General features: G+C 36.8%; 1 protein-coding gene across 6 annotated transcripts in view; it reads right to left on the reverse strand.

Moving 5' to 3' along the window:
* Positions 1-20,859, reverse strand: part of VPS13D (vacuolar protein sorting 13 homolog D) — a 184,441-nt gene extending 163,582 nt beyond the window's left edge. For all 6 annotated transcript variants that reach the window (XM_054009135.1, XM_054009133.1, XM_054009132.1 and 3 more), the window contains exons 1-17: positions 20,701-20,859; positions 17,067-17,144; positions 16,552-16,742; positions 14,081-14,161; positions 12,047-12,163; positions 11,614-11,718; positions 10,329-10,499; positions 10,058-10,158; positions 9,267-9,435; positions 7,150-7,242; positions 6,118-6,328; positions 5,159-5,338; positions 4,288-4,418; positions 3,150-3,222; positions 2,084-2,254; positions 726-856; positions 133-265 (exon numbers count right to left, since the gene is read on the reverse strand). In XM_054009135.1, the coding sequence (XP_053865110.1) occupies positions 133-265; positions 726-856; positions 2,084-2,254; positions 3,150-3,222; positions 4,288-4,418; positions 5,159-5,338; positions 6,118-6,328; positions 7,150-7,242; positions 9,267-9,435; positions 10,058-10,158; positions 10,329-10,499; positions 11,614-11,718; positions 12,047-12,163; positions 14,081-14,161; positions 16,552-16,742; positions 17,067-17,144; positions 20,701-20,797 (2,233 nt within the window). In that variant the 5' untranslated portion in view covers positions 20,798-20,859. The remainder of the gene's footprint in view (positions 1-132; positions 266-725; positions 857-2,083; positions 2,255-3,149; positions 3,223-4,287; positions 4,419-5,158; positions 5,339-6,117; positions 6,329-7,149; positions 7,243-9,266; positions 9,436-10,057; positions 10,159-10,328; positions 10,500-11,613; positions 11,719-12,046; positions 12,164-14,080; positions 14,162-16,551; positions 16,743-17,066; positions 17,145-20,700) is intronic.
* Positions 20,860-24,220: the final 3,361 nt, after the last annotated feature.

Consider the following 24,220-nt stretch of genomic DNA (forward strand, 5'->3'; position numbering starts at 1 on the left):
TCACCAATAAATATGGTGTTAATACTAGTAAAACTGTATGTGCGCCCAGGCAAATAGAAGAATTCTAGAGTAGAAAAAAGTGTGTTTCTACCTTATACATATAAACAGATACAGTTTATTTCCAGGCCATACCTTGAGAATTGGTAAGTAACATTCTCCCCAGGTCCAATACTACTAACACGGGATCCACAAATTTGAAGTCATCAGGAAAGATCACCTGAGGGGCGGAAATATCGAGGCACACTGTCCAACGTTTGCTGTTTTCCTGAAAATAAAATAATATTTTCTTCCCATTCACAAACCAAAACAAGAGTCAATCCTATCCAAATTGTAAAGTTCAAATAGCAAATCTCCACTGATACTAAGTTACCTGTATAAGCATAACATGCATTTGACACTGTTTTATGAAAAAGTATCAGAGCCCGAATATTTTCTTCTCAAAAAAAAAAATGCTTTAATTTTTTCTCATTATAATAGCTACTTATGACATGTACATTACTAATACAATTACCCTTTAATTTTTAGGAAGGGCAAAGTAGTTTCCGAGAGCAGCTGAAAGATGATTACTACATACTTGGAGAGAATTTCAAAAAACCTCAACACCCAACAATTTCTATTGATTTCAATGGGAACTTGAAATTTGGGGAACTTTGTGGATCCCTTCCATGTTTCAGAACTAATATAAAAGGCAAGGAAACAAAACACATTTCTGAGAAAAAACTTACAATGAAATCTCCCACTAGTAAACGATCAATCGTTTGTCTGATTTCAGCTTTTGTCTGCATTTTTAGTTTGTTGTACTGTCTTCTAGCCGCTTCAGCCACTCTCAGCTCTAGCTCAGACTGATATCCAAAACCTGCATGAAAGATACAAATCTGACTATGTATAATTTTGTTCACATATTGCTGAATCAGGAAGAAGAAGTGAGAATTTATTTATTGTGATTTATAAAAATGTAAACTAAGTTGTTATTTTTTCCAGGAAAGTCCATAACAACAGACAGCTCAAAATTGCGTCTATAGCCTGGAGTGACCATTCCCAATAACAGCCCTAAACACTAACAGTTTCTCCTCCCTTGGTGTTCACACCTCAGCTGCTAGCAGAGGACCTCACCCTCCTGATTGAACTAACCTCGTTATCTCCAGACTGATTCTTGCCTGCATATTTATACTTGCCTCTGGAAATTTCCATTACATGTGTCTGATGAAGTGGGTATTCACCCATGAAAGCTTATGCTCCAATACATCTGTTAGTCTTAAAGGTGCCCCAGGACTCTGTTACTTTTTACAGATCCAGACTAACATTGCTACCCCTCTGATACTTGTATTACAAATGATTATTTGGCTTTTAAGCAAACAAAGGATTTCTTAAATCCTTGTCTGATCATTATGGCGGGTCACACCTTCCATTTTAATTTCCTGAACAAAATCGGACTAAATGTACTGACGGGAATTTAAGGAAGGGCTATGAGGCAGCCAAAATCCTTCCTAATTGTATCCATGTCCCTTGAGGAACATTCGGATATTGTGAAAAGGAAGGAAAACTATTTCTATACTAGGCCTGTCCCATATCTTGCTGCTATCAAACTATTAGTATTCAAATATTAAGGACTCAACAGGATCATTCATTGTTCCTTATTCTCACCCTTTCTGCCCTCAGAAGCAAACATACAGAGCTGAAATTCTAATGGCAGCTGACAAAGTTCAAGCTCAGGTCAAGCCCAGGACAAGCAAGAATTAGTTCAGTGAAGCTCTATCCTTATGAAAGAGACACAACAACTGTAAAAAGGAAGAGACTCCCTCTGACAAATCCAAGAGTGGCAACGACAGACTTGAGAGAGGGACAGATTGTGATAATGTGGAATCTACAAGAGTAGTAAATTAAAGCTGGTAGTGTAGGGAGATATCCTGAAGGCATATCCTGTCTACTTCAGAAATCAAGAGAAGCCCTGCACTATTTCTTGATTTGAATTTACAATGGAAACTCTTATTGCTGCTTTACCGTAGTAACTATGAGAAAAATCAATCAAATTTGAGAAAAATAAATAAGCAATGAAAAAATATATAAAACAAAAAAGGTTAACCTGAGGTATGAACCCTTCCCTTGTAGAAGAAATCGGCTACTTTCTTAATGGCTTGTGGATTGTAAATAATATTTAGAGGTCTGGTACTGACTTCCAGGCGTCTCTCAAAATTGCTTCGGGCTGGGTTTCGCTCATACAGCATCTCAAATACTGGTGCATCGGGATCTGCATCTGAATCAAGATAACAAAATCATCTAAAAGCAATTCTGTCTAAAATAGCAGTGTGGCAGGTATAAAAATCAATTTTTAGTTTGCATGGGGGTAGTAAATATCTGACAATCACTTGTACTATAGTATTTCAAATTTTTAAATTACATTGGATATCCCCATGTTGGTACAACAAAAGCAGCTCAATTTAAAAACAAACATTCATAGACTTTAAGGCCAAAAGAGACCACCGTGATCATCTTTTCTGACCTCCTGCATACCGCAGGCCCCAGAACCCCACCCACCCACCCACTCCTGTAATATACCCCTAACCTCTGGCTGAGTTAGCGAAGTCCTCAAATCATGATTTAAAGACTTCAAGTTACAGACAATCCACTCTAGTTGAAACCAGCAAGTAACCCATGCCCTGGCTGCAGAGGAAGGCGAAAACCCCCCCAAGGTCTCTGCCAATCTGACATAAGGGGAAATTCCTTCCCGACCCCAAATATGGAATTAGTATTTGTCTATAATTAAACAACTAAAATTTTCAAAACTGGGTACCTAAAGTTAGGTTCCTAACACAAGCAGCAATCTCATTTTCAAAGATGCTGAGTATCTGCAGTTCCTACTGAATTCAATTTATCAAAATCAGGCCATTTATTTAGGTGTATAACAACCCAATCTTGCAAATTTGCTTTGCAAAGGTGGATCTCTGAGTCCATGCAAAGCCCCATTGACTTCAGCGTGGGAGATATCCTGCAAGTTTCTCTATGCAAGTTCAGAGCCTAAATATGGATATAGGAGCCTAAGGTTAGGCATCAACATTTGAAATTTTTCAGCCTAAGTATTTCACTAATACGTTTTTCAAATACATAATCTGGTTGCATGCTCAGATCAGGCACAAAAATGAAAATATTACCAGTGCTCTGATTAGTCATTTCTGAAGATGAAGTCTGGAGACCAAAGGAGGAGACGCAGCCAACCTCTTTTTGCTAATTAGAACAAAAAAAATTGAAGGCCATCAAACTGAACATAACAATAAGCCATTTAATGTACATACCCAAATTTAAGTTGTTTTTCTCCTTATTATATTTGTTGCCAATTTTATAATGCAATGTGATTTATAATTAGTATTATAATGCCATGATGACATGTATTTTTTCTTCATATAACCAATAATGAAAGAAAGGAAAACAATTTGCATGTGAACATATAAGGCGGAAAAGCTATTTTTCTCAGTCAACAAGCTGATGTCTGAATAAAAACTGCAAGTGGAAATCCCATTTCTACAAATTATAGTTAATAAACTTCAAGTCTTCAAGGCTAAAGCAAGATCAAATCTTTCATCCCCCTCTGGTAGAAACACTTAAATTCTTCCGTGACAATACTAGAAGAAAAGTTAGAATCATAGAATATCAGGGTTGGAAGGGACCTCAGGATGTCATCTAGTCCAACCCCCTGCTCAAAGCAGGACCAATCCCCAGACAGATTTTTGCCCCAGATCCCTAAATGGCTCCCTCAAGGATTAAACTCACAACCCTGGGTTTAGCAGGCCAATGCTCAAACCACTGAGCTATCCCTCCCCCCAGTTCCTGGATCCTAGGTTTGTGGTCTAGAACTACATGCAATTGAAGCAAGTCTTCCATGGGACCCAAGGTTTTTCGTGGGGGGAGGGGGAGGGAGAGAGAAAGTTGGTAAATAAAGCAAGAACTAACCTCTCTCTAGCTAATTAAGCAACAGCACTGATTATTCCAAAGCTAAATTCAGTCCAACTGGCTCTGAATAGTAGTATCCAGAACAACAGTCCCAAAGATTAAAAAACGGGAAGAGCTTTATGGGGGATCCTTGCAGAGAAAAAAAGTCAAAGATCATTCAGACATTTTCTAGTTTATAGATTTTCGTCTGTGCTTATGATGTTAATGCTTCATACTAAGATACATATGAAGATTAACATCAGTATTTTTATATTCATGTTTTGCTATATATTTTTTATTTAAATATTAATCCTGAAATGGCAACAGTACTATATCAAGTTGTGATTGCATTCTTTTACATACAGGATTAGGGAAGACAAGAACAGGAAATATGGTCCCTTGTGTTGCTAAATCTCGCAGAAAAAGGCCACCCAGTTGAACTGTGAGAAGGGAAGAATTTCTGCGGGGAAGGGATTCTGCTAAGATCTTTACACCTGGAAAATAAAGACATAAGTGGCTATATTGCATTCTAGAGAAAATAAATGACAATAAATGTATTTATGGATGAAAGATACAAATGTCATCTTATATATTCATAAGCAAGCTAAGAAATAAGACAAGAGTTAAGACTGGACAGTTATTCTTCACTGACAGCCTTTTAAACCATCAGTTTCTCATTGCTAAGCATTTCTTCAAATTTAAGGATTAAAGCCCTTGTAATATAAGGAATTTTTTTTGGGGGGGGGGCAAGTAATGTGATTAGAAGTGTCCACAAATATTTGCATCAAAATGTTGAAAAACGCATTTTGGGATAGATTACTAACAGCATTTTTTGCACATTTATTTCTACAAAAATATTGTCTGAACTCAGAACTAAATACCAGAAAAAAAAATCAAGTTATAAAATTTGATTACTGTGAAACTGTTCAAATGTCTGAAAGTAAAAAGATTTATTACACCACTCTATACATAATAAAACTTAAATGAAAGTTTAATACATTACTTTCGTATTCACAATCTCAATTACCTACTTCAATCCTAAAATAATTAAACCAGTCAAGGTATAAACTAACAAAAACACAGGCTTACCAAAGGAAGTGAGATCTGAACTTGAATTGTTTCAGTACTGTTCCATGACATAAGCTCAGTCATGAGTGGCTGCATTGTTTATAAAGCAGGCAAAGTTCCCGTCCTATTTTAGGTATGACAACTATCAAAATTTGAAATATGTTACCTGAAAATTCCAGCTGCATGAAAGCACTTTCATTGGTACTGAGAGCCCTCTTCTCCTTATGCAACAAGGTGACAGTGCCACCATGCAACTGGAGATTTAATTTAGCAAACACGTGATCTCTTTTTGTAAATGTGTTCATACTGGAGGCATCTGCAGCTGGATCAAAAAATTCATCAGCACCTAATTTAAAAAGGAGAACAAGGTGAGTTTAACAAACAAGCTACATAACGGCTAGTGAGCAAAAACTTGAGACTTCATTTTCAATGAAGGACAAAGATGGCCCAATTACGGGGGTGGGAGGAATGAACAAGTAGACAACAGCTTATTACTTGCTCAATCAGAGCTCAGCAGTCTATACTTCTCCTGCAATGGTTATCACTGCAAACAATTAAAACAGTGCAGGCAGCTGCAATCTTTATGCTGCTTTAGAAATTAGCCATCTCATCAACTCTAACAGAAAAAACCCACACAACTTTTAGTTTCATTTTCGTCTAGGATTAAGAAAAAATATTTAAGTGTTTCTCTTTTATACATATTTATTTAGAAATTTAAGTCTACATCTCTCTCCTTTTAATGATATGAATTTTAAAAATCATTTCAGTTCCTCTTTAACAAGTATTTAACGGAGGAACATCTACAGTGGAGAAAAAAAAAAAAGCCCCATGGCAGCAAGCCTCAGAACCTGGGTCAACTGACTTTGGCTTGTGCGGCTTGCACTACAGGGCTACAAATAGCAATGTAGATGTTCCCGTTTGGGTTGGATCCCAGCCTCTGAGACCCATGCCCCTCACTGGATTTTAGAGTCCAGGATCCAACCCAAGCAGTTTACACTACTATTTTTAGCCCCGTAGCACAAGCCCAAGTTAGTTGACTCAGGCTCTGAAACTCACTCACTTTTTTTTTTTTGCAATATACACATTCCCTAAGGTGGTAATTTGGGGATAAAAATATTAGCATACCCAATATGTCTTCTGGATTCCACTGTTCTTGTGTTTCTGGTATCAGTCCCTCAAAAGGTTCACCTTCGTATGTTTGCTGAGCGAATCCATACCAGCCCCCCCACCCAGGAAACCAAGACTGAAGATACTGCAGCATCCCTCTGGTACTGCTACACTCAGGGTCTGCAGTAGGAGAAACTCCAGGGGACTCAGATAAAGGCTCTTTAACACTCTGTTCCAAATAAACAAAATCAAACACACATTAGGATAAATAAATGAAAAGAACCTTGGTCTTAAAAATACAGAATGTACTATTTCTTACTATGATTCCATCTACTATTTATTTACTGAACATTCCTAAGCATAAATACCATACAATGCTGTTTTCACTTGTGATGTCTAAACGGACTATCATCAGAATCTTGTTTTATACATTCTAAACTTATTACCATAGTTAGCTACTGCATATTTACAGGCATATGTAGGAGTTAACATTTCTGGACTTATCCAGATCGGTTTCTTAATTTTTCTTAGTTACTCGATCAACCTAACAGTTGCCAGAATCATTTGTAAGGCACCCTAACCATAGCTCAATCAATAAGCATTTACTTTTAATAGAACTCGCACTCAGGGTTACAATCAGTAGTCAACATTACATCTTATGAAATGGACCTTAAAGGGTCAATGTTTGTACATTTATAAAATTTGCACTATTTATTCCAGGAAAATTCCATTATAGGTTTCAGTCTTAGTTCTCTCTTTTAATATTAAAGAGCAAGAGGAGTTGCTAGTATGGAGCTCAATGTTATCGTCACTGACAGTCAGCATATGGCTAGGGGAGGGGGCTTGCTGCCCGAGCACCCTAATAATAGCACTCATGCTCAGATTCTTCAGTTGTGATAAGCTGATTGTGGTTTTAGCACTGGCATCACACTACTCAGCATGAATATACTGTACATGCTACAATACCTTTTACAATGAGGAAAATATAATTTCTTGTAATACTGCACCTTTAGGTTCTCAATATTATCCAGTGTACAGAAAGTCACTCACCTCAGCTACGTCATGGAATTTGTCATAAACAATCTCATGTAAAATCTTCAACTCCTCAAATGTCTGCTCTTCTTCAATACGATGCATTTCTTCCTGAAGTGGCAAAAAGGTATGTTTGTGCTGGTTCACAGGCTATTAAAGCTTTATACTCTTCAAAAAACACACTCTGAGAGGGAGATTCTTTCAAGCATCTAAGGGATTTAGCAGCACAAGTGCACAGATTTTCACTGGGACATGTGCTCCTAAATCCCATAGGTGAATTTGAAAATCTCCAGAGAAGATACTGGAACACAGACATATAATGGGAATCAAAGCCAATTAGTTCATTTGATATACAATTAAACTGAGTGCAAATATGCATCTATGCTGCAGGCATATAAGAGCCAAAACTGGAATTGAATTAACGAAAATGGACAAGGAAAGCTATGAAACTACTTTCTGTGAAGAGAATTCATTCCTCGAGGCCAGATGCATCAGAGACAGTGTACTTGGTAGTTTTGTTCCAACTCTTGCATGGTAAGGGAGGACTTGGATTGTCTACAACACCAAGTGTGTATGTGATGGTGGGGGGTGACTTGCAACCCTAGAACAGCTGTTTCTTGGATGCTTGAGGGATCTTACTAACGGCAAAAAAATATATATAAAACCAAAGATTGTTTTCAGTGCTAGAAAAAGGCTTGTCTATTAAGTATTGTTTCCAAACTTTGTGACCGGGTATATAGATGCTCAAATCCAATCTCAAAAGAAAACCATTTGATATCATACTAAGTAAAAATATACAAAATTAATGAAATATACATTTTAAAAAACTACATTAAAAAGTTAGTTAGGTTACAAAGTGAAGCCCTCTCTATGCACTGAACGAGGTAGTGGTCTATGGAAACAATGTTATAATGGAATTAAGAGAGCATCAAACTGCATGGGCATAAGGAACCAAAATGAAGGCTGCATCAGTTGGCAACCATGTATCTGACATTCATTAACTTCTAAGTGCTTTATTTTGCAATCTAAATAACGTTCCTTTAACATAGTTTTTTGTATGAAATTTTCTAGGTGTGTAGTTTTTTTAAGATTTAAAAAAACAAACAAACAAACAAAAAAAAACATTCTGCTATGTACAGCTAACAATCCACCTATCATGCATCATCAGCAAGGTTTCAGCCCTGAACCTTCAGCCCTGCAGCCAAGCTTGAGCTAAGGACTAACGACATTAGCTGGCTATAGAAGGATATAATCCTGGGGATTACAGGAAGGGAGAAGGAGGGAATGTAGTGGAGATGAACTACTGGGGCCCATGTGCTGGGTCTGATCAGGTGAGTGGGGAGGGCACAACTCAAGTCTCTCCCCATCTCCCAGAAGCTAGGGGAATGCGTGCCTCATGGGGGAAGATGGGCCATTGGGGCCCCGTGCCAGGTGATGGTCAAAGGGGAGCCCAGGTCAGCTCTCTCCCTCTGCTCCTGTCACTGCAACAGCTCTGGAAGCTCCAAAGTGTTCCCAATACAGTATGCGCTGCTGCTCTTTTGGCAGCAGCATGGCCTGGCTCTTTAAAATGTTTGTGTTCAGTTACTTTGACATGCTGCAAATGAAAAGGCAAATGGCAATTTTCCAAAGTTTATAGCTCAGCCAAATCTGAATGAAATAGCTAAACAACATTGCAAATTGCAGGAAAACTGAATAGCAATTCTGTCTTCCATTTGAAAACCAAATCTTGAAAGAACTACCTTAAACATAAAAATTTACTTTTCCTATGCTTCCCTCCTCCCAATATGGAAGGCTTGGGACACTATCTAGTTTTGCATTTTGAAAGACTTCAAGTAGAAGTTTCCTTCATCTATAAAAAGATCAGCATGAATAATTAGGGAAGAAGCACCATGGATAATTGCAAGAAACAAGTAACAGCTCAAGGAAAGATTATCTCTTACAATACAAAGAGATTTTGTACGTGCTAAAAACAATTTGCTGCCACACAACATATTGCTTAGCAAATTTAAAATAACTATGAGGTAAATTTTAAAACAAGAACATAAGCAAAACACATCTAGTTTCATTTCAAAAAGATGCTAGGGTCACATATTGAGATGTTATCTATACTGTACAGTACTTGCAAATTTCAATACCTGTTCCGCAAAAGACAGCGGGATGCCTTTTAACTGATTGTAATACATATCTGTGTAAGACACTGCATCTTGGGCCCGGTGTAATGCGAAGTCCCAGGTAGAGTGTTGCCTCTGTTCTCTGATTTCTGAAAGATTAGCGTTCAAAGCAAAGATCCACCATTCTCGGCAGCTAAAACATGTCAAATGAATACATTTCCAGTTAGTTTGATTCTCAATCCAGAGGAAAGGCTGGGTGAGAAAAATAGAGGGTCACTAGCCAGGAAATAAATGGGCACCACAGCCTCAATGGCACGTCAACCCAGCATGTCCTACTACTACAGTAAGAAGCGCTACCTTCATTTCATCAGCTCCTGTGACCTTTACTCTTAATACAGAGCCGTGAACAGAGCGTGTGGGGTTCCCCACCTTCTTCAACCAAAAAAAAGCCAGCTCATTCCAAAGGGAAGGGGGGCAAAACTCCTATGCTATTTTCATTGTTTCCTCATTTCATTCTTATAACTTGTGACAGAAGCACTTAAGAGCTTTGGATAAATGCAACTTTTATTTTAGGTATAAATGCAAATTAAATATAAAGCAATAATTCACCTGGTAGAGCACAGAATATTAGAACTATAATTTCAATTTATTTCTAAATTCTGTGCACCACATAACCACTAGCTACCACCTTTGTGATTTTTGCCCTAACTTTAGACTAAACAGTATTGTTCAGATAAGCGTAAAATAAACATAAGACTGCATAAAAGGGTATTTTACAACACTACATAAAAATATCAGTAGTATAAAAACCTTACTTGTCAGTTATCATAACCTTTGGTTTCCATTTCCTGAATTTTTGCTGTCGCTCTTTTCGATCCAGTTCCTTTAAGAACCCCATGATTTGTTGATACTGCATCTTTTAATAAAACAGCATATAAATAAATTAGGCAGTGTTAATGTATTCTGTAAAATTATCAGAGTAGTTTATAATGTATCTGCACAATGATTAAATCTCAATTTTACGTTCCGTGGGTCAACTGAAAATAAACAACATCTAAAGCATGATTCACTGAGGAATCATTTTACCTGTGAAAGTTTTAATGGTATTGTCTCAAGCTGGATATCACACTCAAGCCGTGGTGTATGTCGTGACCTTAAAGGCTCCTTAGAACAGTTTCTCTTGAGGAGAGCTGAAGTACATAAAGGCTCCATGATGTAATTATGATCACGGCTCTCCATACTTTTGTCCATTGCTTCCTGTGAGTCACAAGCAAATTCAATCTGTCACTGCATAGAACACACATACACAATTTATTTAAATGACGATCTGCTAATAAGGATTCTACTAGGTGTCTTACACTGCTGGAATTCCATCTCCTTTAACCAGGTTTTCTCCTCATGAAATTGTTCTTATCAAAAAGGTAATCTTGTTTAAATATTTGGGTAAAGTATTTATACAGTGCCATAGCTGTGCAAGGTACTTCACAAATGATAATACTTTGCATTTCTATAGTGTCTTCAGAGGGTCTCAAAGCACTTTATAAAAAGAATGAACTTAGTCTAGTAAAACTCCTACGGAGGTAAGAAAATACTATCCCCATTACACAGATAAATACACTGGGGCATAAAAAGATGAAATGATTTACCAAAGATCATACAGAAGTTGTGGGAAATGCTGGTCCCATTTTTAGCCACAAAACCATATTTAGCATAGTAACTGAAAAGAAAAACCCAGCCTCTGTCCTTTGGCGCCCACAATCTAAAGCAGTAAGATCCACTCAGGTACACTCTTGAATCCTGAATGGACTCCCATTGAATTCAGTGCAACTCGACACAGATATAAGATCCAATAGCTACACTGAGGCCTAAATTACACCAAGAACATATCATTACAAATCAAGAGGTGGAACAAAGAGACCAGTAAATACAAAGAGAGGAAAACTGCTCTTAAGAGAAGGTAATCATGTTGAGAGCATATCATTTGAGTGGATTAAGTAATAAACAAGAAACAAGCAAAATTAAGTTATTTTTGTTTAATATTTATAGGCCGAATTACTATTTTACAGTCTGTATTTGTAGTACCATTGACAGATCTCATGGAAACAGCATGTTTTAAGGAGGGCTTTTAAAGAAAATAATTTAAATAGGCAATGTTAGGTAGTTCATAGTCCAGTTTTTACTTGGTCCCATACTAATCTTTCCATTACATCATGAATCCACATAGCTTCAGTTGCTCCAAACATTCCTAGACCTAAATCCACTATAAAATTTATTTTACATTATATTACAAACCAGTGGAAGAACGTGAAAGTCTTGATTTCCCCCTTCACATGCAAGTAAACATTATTCCTTCCAAATGTTCATCTCGTACCTGTAGCTCACCAAGAGGCAGGTCTCCCAATAAAGTGCAACAAGTATCCCAATAAATACTGAAGTCAGCAACATCCAACTGCTTTTTCCGCATCAACTTCTCTACCTTAAGTGAAAAATTTGAACTCAGTCACAATGCATCAAACGAAATGTGACAAATTATTTTAAATCTAACTGTATTGTGATCACGATTAAATATTCAGTGTGTAACATGAACATGCAGCTGTTTTTTGACTTTATCATGGTGTCCACAATAATTCTTAAGGATACGATTGTTATATTATAAGACAATATTTGCAGTAATTATTTAATAGCAACCATTGTATTGCATTTTAAAAACAGGAAAAAGTTACATCATTCTCATACAAAAGTGACACATCACATCCTCGCGGGTATCATTTCTTCATGCAATTTTAACTTTGACCTATACTCACAGGCTCATTTACAGCATTTTGCATGGATACATTTTTGATGCACACTCCAAAGGCAAATGGCTGTGAAGGATTTGTGATGCCATCCTCAAACCGCAAATGGACATCTTGAATTTTTAACTGAGGAGAGAGAAAGAAGTGGCATGGAGCAAAAAGATTGTGTTATGCTTGAAACAGATTGAGTGTACTGCAATGCTGATAAATTATATTCAAGCTGTTTCAATACTTACACCTCCAAAAAACAAACAAGATTTATTTAAATGGCTATTCTGTGATGGGACCCTCCCGCCATTTCCTGACTGCACTCCCACAGGCTCCACTCCATATTTCTTCCTCTGATCTCTCTGGTCTACCCATCTCCCCAGATGTTAAAAATACCAGCTACGTCATTTGCCATTTTCACAAAACAGGCTATTTTTCTCTGCTGTTTTACTACTACCCTTGCTTGCAGTTGCTGAAGTCATACAGAAACTCATGTTGCTCAAATACAGACTAGAATAAAAACTAGTGCTCATTAGCAGAACATGAAGTGGTGACCTGAATTAATTTTACATGTGGCAAAATCTCATAATGGTCATGGAACCAATTGAATTTTGCTGTTTCATGCTTTACTGTACAATGTCCTACTCAGCCCAAGATTTCACATCCAAAATATCTGACTTGTGTCATCACTAAACGCTATATCATCTCTGGAAGGCCCCAGTTATTTCTAGTTATTGTTAATGACAGCCTTTTACAACCGACTTACCTCAGCATCGGTACATGGAAGCGATCCCTCAATAAAGAGTTAGCACAGACTATATCCTCTACATATAGGTGAAGTAAGAGGACAAATTCATTATATGGCAGCTAGCATAAATAGATTTTAGAAGATACACCTCTACTCCAATATTACGCTGTCCTCTGGAGCCAAAAAATCTTACCGCGTTATAGGTGAAACTGCGTTATATCGAACTTGCTTTGATCCGCTGGAGTGCGCAGCCCCCCCCGCCCCGGAGCGCTGCTTTACCGCATTATATCCGAATTCATGTTATATCGGGGTAGAGGTGTATTACAGGGAGGGTTGCTTATCTTTTTTTGGTTTCTTTAGACATGTTTTTTGATAATGCAGATGTCCTTATAGATTTTAATTAGCAAACATATAGATAAGAATAAGTAAATGTGAAAATATCATTAGTTTTATTATGGCTTTAAAAGAGAAAAGTCAAAGAGCCCAAGCTCTAGAATTTTGAGTGAGCTTGCAACTAAGAAGAAAAGGGTTTTGCTGAGTGTCTAGCCAATACTGCTAGATGAAGACTGCATATACATTTTATTTGTGCATGTTAAACAGTCTTTCAGGCAGCATCAAGCTTCATACACCAGAATTAAGCAAAGATCAAAGTACCAGAATCTCAGAAGTGTATTTACATTTTCTTCTTTATATTCGACTTTAATGCTACTCTCAGATCCTAGGACTCACACAGCAACACTACCACTGCAAGCAACAATGGAAGATAATGAATTTTGCCATTTAAAATGGAAACTTCACAACATTAAGAAGGAAGTCAAACTTAACAGCAATATCTACTTCCCAAGCAGATGTGAAGAACAAAACACAGAAGTTGGTCCAGTACAAGATATTACCTCACCAAACTTGTCACGCTCAAAACATTATACATAAACCTGTGTGTAATACATTATAACTTTTAAAATTGGAAGTATTAACTTGGGAGGCACTCCAATATTATGGTAAGGAGAACCATAAAGCTAGACAGCTTTTATATGGATTATCCATCTACCCCTACAAAGCAAGGAAGCCTTCTCGAAGGCTTGGGAGGGTGAAAGATTCCTTCCTCCCCATAAACCCCTCACTTTGCCAATTCTGGCTTGGTTCAGAGAAAAAAGGATTCTAGCTCTGAAAAGGGTCTCTCTCCACTAAGTATCCACCTCCATTTTACACACATTGAGTCTCCTAAAAATAAACAAGAAGCACATTATATACAAACTAAGTATTCTTTAGTAAATAGAATGGAAGATTGTGGGTCCCATTAGACTTACTTCAATGTTCTCTACAATTCTTGTGACTGCAGATGCAGTAACTGAATACCAGTAAGATTCTCCTTTCTGCTGTCGTTCTTTCTGAAAGAGACAGAACAGCTATTTTATTAAAAAGATAATGTATTTTATTTAAATATAAGGTCTGGAAAATAAATTTTAATGTTTACAAAGCCAGAGGAAAAAAATCTAAATAATGTAGGAGATTGCTAGTCTGACGCAATATTAGAAAGGGACTGTCATGTTAAAACTCCTATTTAACAAACAATGACTTACTTGCGTTACCAAAAGTTTAGATTATAATAAAGAAAGAATTTTTAAATACCACTTTACTTTTTTACCATTTATGCTTTTTATTTTCAAAGGCTATGTTAAATGAAGCACACAAAGTAAGCTAGTTAGCTTCATGTTCTGGTTCTGTTCCATTAGCACTATGTTTGCATTGCAAACACTGGTAGGGAATGTTTACTTCTAAACAAAAGACTATTTTCATTGAAATAGTCCATTTTCAGGACGTTTTAAAACTATTACTATTAGATTTGGTAATATTTTTTAAAAACCACAATTTGGGGCACGAACTACATGACACTCTCTTGGAAGATGGAAGAGCATTAGAAGTATTGCAAGTCAAAAATCTATTCAATATGAAGTAATTTGTTAATGTTATAGAACGTGTGTATTAAGACAAAATTATAATATAATTTACACATCACACAAGGAAAAAGATAGGTAACAGATGCTTTTCTTTACCAGGACAATTACAAGTTGTCTACTAGTTACACTACTTGTGAGTATAAGGTTAGAAACTGTCCTATAACTGTACTTAATATCAAACTATCAGTAGTAATGACATCAAGCTAAAATATGGTTAACAAGAAATGTATTAGAAAATATTTATAGTTAGCTACTGTTTATATGATTTACTATTATTTTGGGGTTAAAGTGGCGGGGGGGTTAATCCCTATTTTGATATTCTGAAATATCCCCCTACACAGACCACTTGCCAACTACTAAGAAGATAGGATTTTAGTAGAAATGTAAAGCAAATAATCCCCAACAAGTTCTTTCCTCTATTTTATTAAAATCTCTTTTTGTAACATATTGTCTTCCTTTAGTCTCTTGACTTTTCTTCTGCTGTACATGTGTATCTTACTTCAGACTGGAGCCATCTATTGTAGTTTATAAATATGGAGAAAAAAAAAAAAAATCTATTCAGCAGCCCATAGTACGTTCCAAAGAATTTGTTATGATAGCGTCAATCACCGACATAGTACATGTTCTTAGAAACAACAGCGTCTGTATACTTCACATCAACAGAAGCATGGGTTAATGGAACTCTATCAGTAATTCACACTAATTAACGTGTTATGGTCAAAGGCCCCTGAGTTCCTAACATTATTTTCATACGTAAACACACATTAAAAGGTGAAATTTTCGATAGTGCTATAAAAAATATTTCCCCACACTCAAAATTACAACATGGGCCAGCAATAATCAGTGTGATTTCATAACTCCCACATCATCTTCCAACCAAATAAAACTGGAAACAAATGTTTGAGCTACACATTTATTCTTTCCTGTATCTAGAACGAGAGCATTCCAGAGTTGCAGGCTCTCAGTGGAGCACAGCCTGCCTCCCATCCCCTTGAGAACGGAGAATGTGCCAATCACAGCTGCCAGGAACGGGAAACCGGACAGCAGTCAGTTCCTCCAGTAGATTGGTCCTATATTTAAGATTTTGCATCTTATTTAGCAGTCATCTCTCAAAGCACATTTGTGGAATAACAGGCAGTCAGCACAGTTCCTAAAGCATGGAAGTAATCAACACGTGTAGATAAGGGCTCTTGAAGTTGTACAGCTGTATCATGCAGGTTGCAACTACCAAAAGTGGCTCTCCAAACAAACAGCATATTTGTAACTTAGCCAAAGTATGGATCATTGTGGAGCAGTCTGGGTCCAAAAGAAAAGGAAACTTGTGAATATCTTGGAGGGAAAAAAAAAAAAAATACACCATACACTACCACATACAGCTCAACATAAAAAAAAAATTTTTTTTTAAATGTACACCTAAGTTGCTACGCTTACCAAACTTTCTAGGGTAAACCGCATTAAATGATCAAGGGAGATTCTCCAGATATCCCCAGCCCACAACCAATACTTCATCTGATCCGGGTTGAGCTTTAACCGGTATCTTTAATCAACTCAGAAACACTGGCCAGGTAGCAGTACAGTGCTACAGTGAAATTGCTGTGATCTAAAGTGATGATAAAATAGATCTGGGTCTCCTCAGCCTACTGATCAAGCCAAAGACCAGGTTGCCTTATCACTTGCAGATCAAATCATAACTTGGTTTCCTGGATATTGACTCAAAAAGAGACTTACATTTGGTAGAAGATTGAAAAGTGATCAATCTTCCGTAACAGCAAAACAAAATCAACTCCTTCATTTTAAAAGATAAGTCCTATGTTACTCACTTTCCATTTTTCTTCCAGTGCCAAAAGAAGAGCTTTCTTGCGTTCTCTTTCGAGCAACTTCTCCCTTTCTTCATCAAAATCTTCTTGCTTTTCTGGTGCACCAATTAAGTGGAGCTTTGAGATAGATATCACCCAGGGATCCACATGTGGGCGATAAAAAGGTATCTGGAGCGTTATTTTGCCAATGAACCCTAGAATCACCAAGATGAAACATTGTTAGAATCCTACAGAGTTACACTGTTCTACTCTATTTAAAGTGAGAAAGGAAAATACGTAATATTGCAATGTTAAAACAGAATTTGATCGCTATAAATTCACATTACATTATTTGTCCAAGAATTTGACACTTAGCTGCTAACTCTTATTTTAAGGTCAGTTCCACCTATGACTTATTACTAAAAGATCTCTTAAAGGAATCACCAGTGTATGAAATGCTTCATACTTGTAGCAGGAACTAACAAAATGAATAATTCCTGTAGAGAACACCTGTCACACACACAGGCACAAATACATACCTGCTTTTACTTCAAATGGCAACTCCAGTTCTTTCAAGGCATCTTTCTTTAATGGTAGGTTTTCCAATTCAACAGCACCTGCAGGAGGAAGAGAAATAGCAATCTGTTATGCAACATTAAGTTAAAGACTGCTTGGCTGAGAATTATGAACTTAATAGCAATAAGAAGTTTTTTCTTTAAAACTCATAAAAATAAATGAAGTGGGATAAAAATTCTATTTCATGAGCAAAGCAAATCTGTCATTTTAAAGAATGAGGCAGTTAGATGTGATATTTAATATTTTTGTAATGATTTTCAAATGCCAGAGTTATTTGATATGGTCACAGCATATATTTCAAAGTACTTAATCTGAACTTCTCCATCAACAGCAAGCATCTGTAAGGCAATTAAAAAAAAAAAAAAAAGTAACCAATTAGATGTTTTCCGGAAATTACAAAAATACACACACAAGAGGATTTTAAACAAGGACACGTTTTCAAAAGAAAACAAGACAGAAACTTTGACATTAATATGTAGAAAAGACAAAATAGGATTGTTGTTCTAAAATGTTCCCTGCTAAAGTTACAAGTGGGACAATAAGCAGATGAATGGAAATTGAGTTTTTAGTTTTTGTAAACATACCCACAGTATGCCACAGTAGCATGGTATAAATAAAATAATTCCAAAAGCGAGGGAAAACAAATGCCCAACACACAACTGTAGCACCCTTGACCTCTATAGTTCCATAGCAGGCAATCATATTTTTATGAAAAGTCTTATATGGTAGAGATATTTAACTCCTATTTCATTTTTACACTTTCATATTTCACATATTTCATATTTACACTTCCTTATTGCTTGAGTAGGCCCAGATGAGAACTGTGGCCTCTTTCCTCCTTCCTAGCATTGAATTACCATTTCAAGAAAGGCTGCTCATTTCAAATATGTAAATTTATCTGTCACACAGGGAAGAAAAATAGACTCTCTTGAAATGTTTCAGACTCAGGAAAGGGGAGGGTTTTAGCAATAACAACAATGAAATGCATTAAAAATAAACAGGATGAAAGACAGGAAGCAAAGGAGAGTGGGAAGGACAAAGGAGGGGAAAGAACAAATGATGGCGTGAAAGGCATGAAGAAGAGGGAAAATAAAATGGTATGTGGAAAATTCATTGTGAGAAACTTGTTTAGAGCCTGGGTCCTTACATTCATTACTCAGGTTAAACTCCTTCTAGCTTCAGTAGAGTTTCATCTGAGTGAGGAGTACAAGACTGGGCCCTTAAAAGAAAACATGGCCACATACTGAAAAACTGGGGCCAAATCCCACAATCTGTTAAATGTACACAACGCTCATTGACTTCAGTAAGTACTACAGAATATAAACTTTGGTTTTTGTTAGGGAGAAGAATAATTACAGGAGATGTCTCACCAACACATCTGAAAATGGAAATTCCCCATGGGTTTCAATGGAAGCCACTAAGAATCTATTCCATGAAATCCTAAAGTTCCCAGCCTCTGATGGTCAGGAAATATACTTCCAACCATGAAGGAACTTTATGTGACTACATTTGCTTCATTATATTATTAATATTTATTATTTTTATTGGCATAGCACCCAAAAGCTCCAATCAGGATCAAGGCTACACTGTGCTAAGCACTGTACTAATACACAAAAGGACTATGTAAACTATGCAGGGCAGGGGCAATCTAATGCATACTTCTATTTGTTTCTCACCGACCAGTCCTATTGCTGTACCTAATAATAAGAATACAGCTCAAGGCGGGGCCAACCAAGAGTCAAAAAGAACTTAATACCCTATACACTGACAGCCAAAATTCCATCCTAGAATTATTTCTTTAAGTAACCAACAGTCAAAACTGGCTCCTTGCAGTGTAAAAGAATTTCTTCTCAAAACAAGTGAAGGTGAGGAAGTACATTACATAACTCAGTCAAGACTTTTTTTTTAAATCATGAGTTATTACCCCACCTTTCACGAGTGAGTCAGTGAGTATTCAAATAAGTTCTCACCATTACCTGTTATGTACATTCTATAGTGCGAGAAGAAATTTCACAAACATGCACACACAAACTATCATTGCAACTACATATTGAAAACTAAAGCAACTATTAAGCTGCCTATTTTCCATACAAGCTTTTCTCCAAATCTCTCCCCTTGTTCACCCTGAATACGCTATCAAAAGCATCCCTATCTGCTTGATACAACTTTCCGATTAATATTTGCTAAGCACTATTTCTCACCTTCAAAATTCTCCTGAAATTCCTGTTGCACAGAGCACTCCAGAGAGAGAGATGACATGCCACTATTTGCTTTACTGATTTTCAAAAATTACATGAATAACCCATATCATCAGCTGGAGTCATGTGTGCTCTTTGATATATGTTCTGTAAAAATACTTTAAATATTGTACTAAATATCTTGAGAATACAATGATTTCCTGAAACATTTGCTATTGTCATTTGATATTTTTATATCAAATACCAAATTTGATATATATCAAATTTTCTAGCTCTGACACTTACATTTCCACATAGGGTGGTTTTGCCCACAGAAATAAAAATCTGCACCCCTTCCATGTGCTTTCGGACCAATGGAAAAAACCCGGTACAATTCAAGTGACTTTTAAAATTGCCTCTGAAACTGCAGTTTCTTCTCCCTTGGTGTTCACAGCTCAACTGCTAGAAGAGGGCCTCATCCTTCCTGATTGAACTAACCTCGTTATCTCTAGACTGATTCTTGCCTGCCTATTTATATCTGCCTCTGGAAATTTCCATTACATGCGTCTGACAAAGTGGGTATTCACCCACGAAAGCTTATGCTCCAATACATCAGTTAATCTATAAGGTGCCACAAGACTCTTTGTTGCTTGATATTTAAAGGCACTCCAGTTTAAAAAATCAGATTTCCATTAGAAGATGTTGTATCTACTACTGTTGCAAGCAACCCCTATGATTACTGTAACGAATAGATTTAAAAAAAATATTATTTCCTTCTATTTTGTCAATTTCTTTACTTGACACACATGCACAGTGGTCAAGTGCATACCGGTAGTCACGTTCACTGTTCATGGATGGTGCATAACCTTTGCAAGGCTCTGAAAGAGGTTCCTTACTAATAACAGCAGCAGTAAAACTGAAAATGAAACAAAAGAGGCAGCAGACAAGTGTGCGCACACATAGAAAAGGGTCTGCCTGAGCACATTTGGAGTTGTTGCTCTTGGGTGTTCCCAGAAGGCCCTTCAAAACATCAAGAGTAGAGTTGAACAGAAAACCCAGATAGATTTTGTTACAGATTTCAAAAACAAACCCTCAGTACACCCTAATGGGGTGCATTATCAGAAAATCATTTTTTTCATTAGGCTATTTAAAACAAATTAAGCTGGCACTAACCCTTTAAGGAGCACCTCTGCTGGGAAAGCAGGAAGATTTACACACTATTTTTATTTTAATTGTATATTCTTATTTATGTCAATTTATTACTACAATATAAGAACAGGGACATAAGTGCTAATCAGTAAGACAAATGTAAAATATATTCAATGTATGTTTTCCAGCTTTCAGTGAATACAAAATCATTCTATCAATATAATTCTTAAAATATAAGACTGATACATCAAACAATGCTAATAACCCTTACCTTTCAGAAGAGCTACTGAGAGTTGGTCTGTGTTCAGGTTATTGACATATTTGCCCAAATAGGTGTTGAGGACCCAGGCTACCAGTCCCTCCAACATGACTGTATCCTGGAAGGGGTGGCTAAGACTCTGTTGTCATGCTCTGTTCCATAGTTCAGTTGTATTCTGTTTTAAATGCAAAAGAGAAACATGTCTAAGAAATATACTATGTGCTCTCAAACCATTTCCCACCCTTCAACATAGAGAAATTGTGAGACAATTGCAAACAATTTTCACTTTAATCATCCCATCCCAAAGGCACTGGAAAATTAAATATTAAGTACAATATGTTTTCCTAGAGCAGCTGCTTAAAAAAAAAAAAAGTAAGAATTTTGCTACATACAGCTACTTTTAATTACCCTGTTAATCTTAGGTCAGAGCATAGTGCAATGAAGTTACTATTTGCCCTGTTTTTATTTATACAATATTAGACTGTATGAACTCCCATAATACCACCTCACCTGCTGCAATCTTTATTGTGGTAGACTGCACTAAGTTTTTTAAACCTTTTCCACACTGAGATTTGTAGTGCTTTAGTGATTAAAAACACCAAGCAGAGTGACCTAGTGAATAGAGCACTGGACCACAACTCAGGAGACCCAGGTTCTATTCCAATCTCTGCCGCTAGCCTGCTGGGTGACCTTGAGCAAACCACTTCACTTCTCTGTGCCTTAGCTTTCGCATCTGTGAAATGGGGATAATGATACCTGTTTCGTAAAGCACTTTGAGATCTACTGATCAAAGCATTATACTTACAAAATATGATCTTATATAACCTCTACTCATAGAATCATCATACAAAAATTAATCTTTGCTGCCTTCATATTGCAGCACTGTCCTATTTTGAAGCAATAAAAGAAAAGGTATCACATTGTCCTCTCTGTCTTCAGGAAGGAGACAGAAAATAATCAGTTCTGGATGCAGGTTAATGTGCTGTTTCTGTAGCCTTGTACCTGTCCCTTAAATCCCATAGGAAACCCCTCTACTGGTACTCCCCATAAGGTCTGGGCTCTCCAACTTTGGAAATTATGGTCTGGAGTGGAGGGTGGCCACACTCTGTGACAGTGTTCTCTCCCCAATTTTTATGTATGGCTTCATACCAGATCTATCACTGCTATCTGAGTGCACATGCACATACGCACCCCAAAACCTATTTTAGTTCACATTAATGCTGATCTGGTCAATATTACTTGCTATCCCCGCTCCATTCTGTGTAAAAACCCCTGAACAAGATTCCCAGGAGCAGCAGCAACCAGCAGGGGAAATCCTTGCAGCACTGCTCTGGAAATGACTGAGAGGAGCCAATGCCCATGTTCTGTGGATCTCAGGGACTCTACAGATCAGGTTTTCTGGGAAAAGAAGTGAGCCAAACTTCCAGCCCTTTCCATTATAGGAAGAGTGAAACCCAAACTCCCTGAAAGAAGAGTGCACCGGAAACTCCATAAATGGAAATTGATGGATTTCCTGTCCCCTAAAAAGCAGTTACTTTTGTGGAAGGCAATGTGGCCCTAGAACAGGAAAAAATGGGTAATTTCATCCTAACTTTTACTTAGCTCTGTGCACAGGATGCAAATAAGCATGTGCCTTCTTTCAGCACACTTCTATACACTACATAGTTATACCCCCAGTGATACATTATACACCTTTAGTAGTTTCAGTCTGAAATATTTATGTTGTATTTATTTGGTTAGTCTTTTAAGCTCTCTGACCAACATGTAATCATGTTAATAAAATAAGAAGCCACTTGATCGTGCTGGGATGCCAGCACCCATTGCTGAAAAGAATCTAGTGTTACTAATCTTGCCTCAGTGGACGTGAACTGAAAGAGTAGTGTATATGCATGGAAAGCTCAACTCAACTTTTGCTAACAAAAAGAACAGAAGTACTTGTGGCACCTTAGAGACTAACAAATTTATTAGAGCATAAGCTTTCGTGGACTACAGCCCACTTCTTCGGATGCTTATGCTCTAATAAATTTGTTAGTCTCTAAGGTGCCACAAGTACTCCTGTTCTTTTTGCGGATACAGACTAACACGGCTGCTACTCTGAAACTTTGCTAACAAAGGCGCCAATTCTACAAGTTGACTCATGTCGGAGGATCTTCACACCCAGTGAAGTCAATGGGTACAATGAGCCAGTAGAGATCTACCTGTGTGGATCAGCTTCCAGTACAGGGCCTTTAATTCTATTTCTTTGTGGCACTCTTATAAACACTTGCAAAACAATTTACTTAGTTTTAATTTCTTGTCTGCTCAGGTTCAATAAGCTCAGATAATACTGACAGCTATCATGACCTTACAGTTTTTAAAGGGATACTGTCAAGATTCTAAAGATAAAATATACATACTTCGACAATGGTCACAATTCCAATTTTTTATCCTCAAAATCTTTACCAAACATTTCTATTTCAACCTGTGCTGTTGCCAGAAAATAAAAAGGCACATTGTAATTTATGCCTCACAGTGCTGTCATCAAAGTCAACTGTAGAACTATCATTAGTGTCAATGGGAGCAGGACCAAGCACTTACCTAAACATTGGTAAACAAAGGATGAATACACAGTATGATGTGGAAAAATACTATACATACCCCTGCTTTATTAACTGAGTGTCTGGGGGTACATCATTTTCCCCAAGGAAACATGAATCAATTTTTTAAAACATGGAGTTGCAGGTGGTGGAAAGTGAAAAAGATACTTTATATAAAAAAGCAGGACACTAAAGGGAAATGATTAATTTGGGGACCATTTTTAATTTTTATATTAAAATTCAGGGTTTTTCCATAGCTAATATGAGTTTTACTTGACTGATGGTTACAACATGAATGTTCACATTTTTTAAAACATCAATGAAACCTTTCTTCTATTAAACCCCGCCCCCAAACATTCAATTTCTCTTCAGCATTAAAAACCCAAACACAGAGTTGTGCTAAGGCTGAAAAGTGAAACTGACTAGAACTAAAAGTTAAACACAAAACAACTTAAAATAATGCAAAGTAAACTATTAAAACCAAAAATATTAAATGTCAAGGAGTTCATTATTTAAAATTATCAGATCTTTTGACTTAAAGTGCCTTTAATAGTTTTCATAGGCAATGCTAGCTACACTCCACAAACTAAAGTCTTGTCTTTCACACAGCCGACATTGGCATCCACCTTTCACTTTTAGTTGAGATTGAAATTTTAGCTTTGACTAACAAAATAAAAGTTTTAACCAACATGTAAGCAATATCCCTATCCTTCCCACTCCACCCTTCAGAGAGAACTGTAGATGCAAAATCAAGATGAAAACCTTGAGACAGTGTTAAGATGGACTGGATATGTTATCAAAAAACAGGATCACGTGAAAAGGAAAAGACACATTTCTGCAAGTCATCATAGTGGAGTTAAACTCAAGTAAATTCTGACTTCAGTTTAAATTCACCGTGGGATATATACAATCTTACTTGAAAAATACTAAACAAAAGTGAGTAAACAGGAGGAGTG

The sequence above is a fragment of the Malaclemys terrapin genome, chromosome 19, assembly GCF_027887155.1.
Source record: "Malaclemys terrapin pileata isolate rMalTer1 chromosome 19, rMalTer1.hap1, whole genome shotgun sequence".
NCBI classification, from domain to species: domain Eukaryota; kingdom Metazoa; phylum Chordata; order Testudines; family Emydidae; genus Malaclemys; species Malaclemys terrapin.